The sequence below is a fragment of the Halyomorpha halys genome, unplaced genomic scaffold, assembly GCF_000696795.3.
Source record: "Halyomorpha halys isolate HHAL.00 unplaced genomic scaffold, Hhal_1.1 Scaffold73.1, whole genome shotgun sequence".
NCBI lineage: Eukaryota > Metazoa > Arthropoda > Insecta > Hemiptera > Pentatomidae > Halyomorpha > Halyomorpha halys.
In genome coordinates this window covers 551335-558053 of record NW_027104949.1, presented here as the reverse complement: position 1 = coordinate 558053, position 6719 = coordinate 551335, and the positions used below count along the sequence as shown (strand labels likewise).

General features: G+C 31.9%; 1 protein-coding gene across 3 annotated transcripts in view; it reads left to right on the top strand.

Moving 5' to 3' along the window:
* The window catches only part of LOC106692827 (solute carrier family 2, facilitated glucose transporter member 5), a 127077-nt gene that overhangs the window by 63833 nt on the left and 56525 nt on the right, over positions 1–6719 (top strand). Inside the window, exon 1 of one of the 3 annotated variants that reach the window (XM_014439022.3) lies at positions 4531–4672. The exons of the other annotated variants lie outside the window; for them this stretch is intronic. Within the exon in view, the coding sequence (XP_014294508.1) occupies positions 4666–4672 (7 nt within the window). The 5' untranslated portion in view covers positions 4531–4665. Of the gene's footprint in view, positions 1–4530; positions 4673–6719 lie in introns of those variants that run through there. 3 annotated transcript variants of the gene reach the window in all.

The window sequence follows — 6719 nt, the reverse complement described above, 5'->3', positions numbered from 1 at the left end:
GCCTGCATATTAAAATCAATATAATATAATCAATATAATATCAAGAGGCCTGCAGACTAGTATCAGTTTAAATACGGCAAAAAATTGTGATATTCAACCAAGTAAAACTTGTTATTGCTTGTATATCGATATATTTACTGAAAATAAAAATATCAGGGCTGATATATCGAAATATAGATATTTTTTGTCGATATATAGAGTTACTATTTAAACAAGTTTGAAAATTATCGTTTCGATGTATATCGATAATTTGTTCGATACCTACAAAATACTAGATTCATCCCTCAAGGATTTCATTTGTAGATTAAATTATTTCTGATAAGTATTATTGCTAAGTCTTTGTTTACCTGCAGATTATACAGATCAAATATTCATGATAATTAACGGAAAATACTTTTTTAGTTTGTTTTTCTTAAATATGTTCAAGGTTTATCGTTATATTGAGATTCCTAACGAAGAGCAAATATTATCCGTTGTTTTGACCTAAATTATTAATCAGGGCATCCAGCACCTTTATCTGTCTCGATGTTTTTGGTATTAATTGGCTTCGACTCCTGTAGGGTGATCGATTCCGTCTCCTCTTTTTTTCCCCGTATATTTGTTGTACATATAAATAATAAAAGTACTTATTGATTTTTTAAGATATTGAATTAACAAATTGAACAGAGAATACCAAAAAAGTTAGTGAATCTAGTACTGATGTGAATGACAGAAACCATTAATAAAGTAGGAGTCGATGATCATCATTCTGAGAGGTTCATGGTTCGGTCGAAGAAAGGTGTAGTACAAGAGACCAAGAGGAAAGGCAGTTATCTCACCCCAATTTTTGATTTGTTTAATGGAAACTAGGTATAATTACTAGTCAAAATTGATTAGTCTGCAAAGTATAGGTTAATTTACAAAATGGCGGCTGTTTCAAAACCTTAAAAAAACACTAATTTTTCATTCGGAGCTCTATATCTTAAAAACTACCAACAACGCTAGAAAAACTAAGATCACATTATTTAAAGAAGAGTAAATTTGCTGAAATATTAGCCCTAACAGAGCTATTTACGTTGAATAGTTCCCGAGATATAACTCATAGAAATGTTTTATGGAATGCACTGAAAGATCAGTAGTTAGTGAATTTATTTTTAAAAATTTATATCTCAAAAACCATTTGACGTACAGATGTCTATTAGCACTCAAATTAAAGCTAGTTTAATGATCTATAATATAGTTTATGATGTTTATATTCGTAGGAGTTATAGTTTACATGAAATTTGCTAAAATATATTGATTTATTTTATATTCATAGGACAAATTTTATTTTATATTCATTCGTGAATATCATAAAAACTTCTACCCCTACGAAGATAAGTGTCCTAAACTACTTTATAGTAAGTTAAATTTACTTTATTTTGAGTGGTGGCAGACATATGTACGTCTTATGGATCTAGAGATATATTTTTTCAAAATCCAACATTTGATACGAACAACTAGAAATTAACATTTTGTGAATTTATTTTGTCAAATATCATAAAAACTACTACTCATACAAAGATAAACAATATAAACTACATTATTGCACATTTAACTAGCTTAGCTTAGGGGGAATACAAAATGGCGGCTGATTCAAAACCTTAAAAAAACACCAATTTTCATTCGAAGCTCTATATCTTAAAAACTACCAACAACGCTAGAAACACTAAGATCACATTATTTAAATAAGAGTAAATTTGCTGAAATGTTAGCCCTAATAGAGCTATTTACGTCCAATAGTTCTCGAGATATAGCTTTTGAAAAAGCAAAATTTCTTAAAAATCTACTGCAAGATAAGGAGTTAGTTAATTAATGTTGAGAAATCTATATCTCAGGAACATGTGACGTACAGATGTAATTGGAGGTCTAATTGCACTCAAATTAAAGCTAGTATAATGGACTGTAAAGAAGTTTATGAACTTTACCTTCGTATGAATAGTATATTTCATGATATATGCTAAGATAAAGTCATTTTTAGTTGTTCGGAAAATAAGTTTAATTTATGAATAACTTTATTTCAGAAACCATAGGACATACTGATGTCTCCCAGCGCTCAAATTAAAGCTAGTTATATTTACTATAAAACAGTAATGTTTATCTTTGTAGGACTGGTAGTTTTTAAGATATTTGACAAAATAAACTCTCAATATGTTAATTTCTAGTTGTTCGGATAAAATGTTGGATTTTTGAACTAATATATCTCTATATCCACAAGACGCACATATGTCTGCCAACACTCAAAATAAAGGAAATTAAACTTACTATAAAGTAGTTTATAACACTTATCTTCGTAGGGATAGTAGTTTTTATGATATTCACATATGAATATAAATTTAGCAAATAAAAATTTGTCCGAACAACAATAAATCAATTTATATTAGCGTATTTCATGAAAAATATTACTCCTACGAAGATAAACATCATGAACTACTTTATAGCTCATTAAACTAGATTAAATTTGAGTGATAATAGACGTCTGTACGTCAAATGGTTTTTGAGATATAGATTTTTCAAAATAAATTCACTAACTACTGATCTTTCAGTACGTCCCATACAACAGTTTTAAGAAATGTTGCTTTTTAAAAAGCTATATCTCGAAAACTATTTAACGTAAATAACTCTTTTAGGGCTCATATTTTAGCAAATTTGCACATCTTTAAATGACGTTCTCTTAGGTTTTCTTGTGTTGTTCCTACTTTTTTAGATATAGAGCTCCGAATGAAAAATTAAATTTTTTTATCGCTTTCAAACAGCCGCCATTTTTTATTCCCCCTACCTATACTTGGCAGACTCATCAATTTTGACTAGTAATTATACATAGTTTTTATCAAAGTTGTCAAAAATTGGGGTGAGATAACTGCCTTTTTTATCCTCTTGGGCTCTTGTACTATGGCCATTCTCTACGCTGCGGTGTCTACCACGCTCGGTGCTGACTTCTTAGCCAGACATCACTTAGTTGGCCTTGGTACCACAAAGAAGTCGACGCTCGCTGAACACTAAACAGCACGCGACCAGTCCGGCATTCGCCATCTTGGCTTCAAATTCTCCGCTCACTCCCTAGTTGGTGCTGGGTTTAAGTGGATATCATAGTGGCATATGGCGCCCTCTCTAGTCCTTATCAATATACAGTCGAGCGATATAACATCAAAACGAATGATACTCCCGTGGACTGAACAATATTTGTTTTCTAATTAGAAAAATATTAAATAAGCGGTAGTCAATTTCAGGGGGTACAAGTGTGTAGGCGTGAATTAGCAACCTAGTGATGGTTACAACCTCGCAGCCTGGAGGTTCAACTTTTATTTATGTGGCGGTCCCATGAAATGAAAACTTGACCCCCTCCCCAATGGTAAGAATAGTGTGGTAACCTCTATATATCCCCCCTCCCATATATCAGAATTGACCAGGATGGTGATTATAATTTTTTTATTTAATTGGCTCTATAGACCTTGTAGATCTTAGGCCCCCAGAATCAGCATTTTCACGTCTGCCTGTCTTCGGTTACTGCGTTCCTCTTTCGCATCTTTGTCAGTTCTTCATCCATCTCGTTTTTGGCCTACCACGTGGTCTCTTTTCAACTATACAATTACTATTCATTGTTGTGTAGAGGCGTCTTGATGGATGGCTTTTAGCCACGTATCCCGCCCACCCTAATCTCCTTACCTATCATGAGATATTGACTGACTCTCTTCAAGCGGTTCACTGCTAGTTCTCCTCCATTCGTTAAGGCTCTGATCCCAGATCTCACCTGTAATTGTACGGGGAACTTTCTGTTCAAATCTCTGGATTCTGCTTTCTAGGGTGCCTGTTACAGTCCAGATTTCGCAGCCGTTTATCATAATATCATTGTACTCCCTTAGCTTGAGATTTTCATAGATTTCAGTATTCTTGACAGATAGAAGCCTGTATCAGATAATTTAATCATTTTATTGTGAAGCTGAGGTATTTCAAACCATGTCTTTTGGGTGGATTTTTCGGCTTACATCATATTCTTTGTTTTATGCAAGCTGATTTCCTTTGCTTCTCGTTTAAGAGTCTTTCCATGTATCTTAGAACCGCTTTGTGGTCGGCATACGCCAGTTCTTTATGTTTCATTCTGAAAGGGGTCATTAAAAATAAACAAAATAAAGTCAAAATTTCGATTTAAAGTGGAATTTCGATTTCTTTAAATGGAATTTTTTGCGGTTCTTAAGAATTTGTGCATTTGTAAGAACTTTACGAGTTAAGGGCTTGATAATTTATTGAGTAAAATATATTTATTTATTTATTGTCTTTAATCATGAGATTTTATCATTTTTTCACCTAGTCATACTGATACCTAGTTTAAAGATTCACTATCATTTTCTAAACAAGAACTGTCATATTTTCTCACTGTTGTAATTTTACTTGTACGACAGATATATGCCACGTGAAAATGGGCCTTTGATGAAGGAGCTCTGTTTTTTTTTTACTTTGTTATTTCTCATGGCCAAAACTAGGCTGTTAAGGAATGTCAGAGTAGTATGCTTCATGCCGCCCAACATCAAACCTCATGACCGTTCATTAATTAGTATTCAAACTGACTGGAACAAATAACTCTCAGAACATGAAGTAGAATATAATTAGTTCATTTAACACTAATTTATTTTGTAGATTTTTCTTGATATGTCTGGTAAGTTTTTCTAGTTTTCGTAAATATTGTTAATTTTTTAAGATAACTCCACTCAGTTGAATAAATCAGTTTAGTGACTGAGCATAAAATTTTCCTATTTGCCCTTGTGGTCTTCGAAACCCAAAATTTTCCACTGGGATTTATAATTATTAGAACTTATTCGTTCATCAGGGCACAACGAATCAATTTTTAAAGGCTTTTAATCGAAACTATAAACCCTTTCAATAAATTAATTATCTTTAAAAATGTAATTTATTCTTTTTTTAAATGGTATAGTGATTATTTCGGATTTATGCAAGAAACATATTTTTTAGGAATTTATTTGTTGAGATATGAGAGGAAAAAACTTCTTTTAGTATATTATTTAACTTGATAACGTTTGGTAGTATTACCATTCCTGTAATTGTATCATTTTCATGATAATTAGTCGAAGTAAATAAAGTTGGTGATACTTGTGATTTAGGCAACTGTTTCTGTTTGGGTAAGGAGGTATTGTGAAGTGTTAGTTGAGGGCAGTCTAAACGTCTAAATGTAACCTGATTCGATTTGTGTACATTAATTTTTGTTTACCATTTATTAAATCATATTTGTAATAAATTTAAAAGATTCTACGTTGTGAGAAGCTATCAACTAATTAATAGTGCATTTAACTAGCTTTAATTTGAGCCCTAATAGAGTTATTTATTTTTAATAGTTCCTGAGATACAGTTTATCTAATTTAAATTAGGTAATAATAATTATTTAGGCTAATATCATAATAATTACTATTTACAGGAAAATAATCATAATGAACTAATTTATGGTGGATTTTGAAATTGAGCCCTAATAGAACTCTTTAGACATTCTTGACAATTATTCCCTTCTTTAATTATGTTTCAAAATAATTATTCTATTTCAAATTAATCACAATTTTGAATGTATACAATTTTTTATAGGAAACAGACCCGGCAATGCTTCGCTATGTAAGGATGTATATTCATTAATTTCTGGGAGGAGTTGTGACAGACAACAATAATTTATAAGTAGAAATTAAGGATAGAATGGTAGCAGAAATCAGATGTTTCAATGCCATGCATAAAGCTCTCCGATACAAAAGTCTTTCGGGAAAGCAAAGCTTTTTTTATACAAAACAATAATTAGGCCTGTAGTAATGTATGACAGTGAGACGTGGACTCTAACCAAGGAAAATAGAAGAGCTCAACTGGTTTGGGAGAGAAGAGTTCTGAGAAAGATCTTTGGATCCGTTAAAGAGGAGTACAGGAGGAGAATCAGAAGCAGTGACGAACTAAAAGAATTTCATGGAGAGCCTGATATCCTCTGTGCTATTAGGAAGAGCAGGCTAAGAAGGACATGTGGAAAGGATGGAGTCCTGAAGGCTGCCTAAAAGGATGCTTAATGGTGCACCAGGAGGAAAAGGGAAAAGGGACAAACCCAAAAAAGAAAAAGTCTCGCTGAAGACCGCGACGCATGAGGAAGAATGGTGGCAGAGGCCCAAGTCCTACTAGAACTGTAGCGCCCAACAGTGAGTGAGTGATACATTAATTGAACACTATTGAAACTTTGATATCAATAAATATACTATAGAAGAAGTGATAAGACGGTAACTATAGTAACATAAATGATAACAGCTAACTTCGCTATAACATTGTTAATACTGCTCCGATTTAGTTGATTTTTTAAAAATAATTTGATAAAATAAATTTTAAGAAGCCTTTAATTTCTTTTGAAAAAAAAAATATTGAATTCACTTCAACATGAACAATCTACACCAAACTTAGCAGTTATTTAGGGCTCTATAAACTGCAGCAAAGGGCACTGGATCTAATTAAACAAATCAGAACCGGGAATTTAAAAAGATTTTATTTATTTGAAGCTAATATTTCATTCTTATAAATTTTTTTTTTTAATTATTTATTTATTGTAATTTACAACTGTACAAAATAATACAATAAGTAAATATGTAGTAAGTTTCATATACACTTGAAAATCTTGGGAAGGAACCACCCATTGGTGGTACTTCAAACATTAATTTAAACTAGAAGGTCTC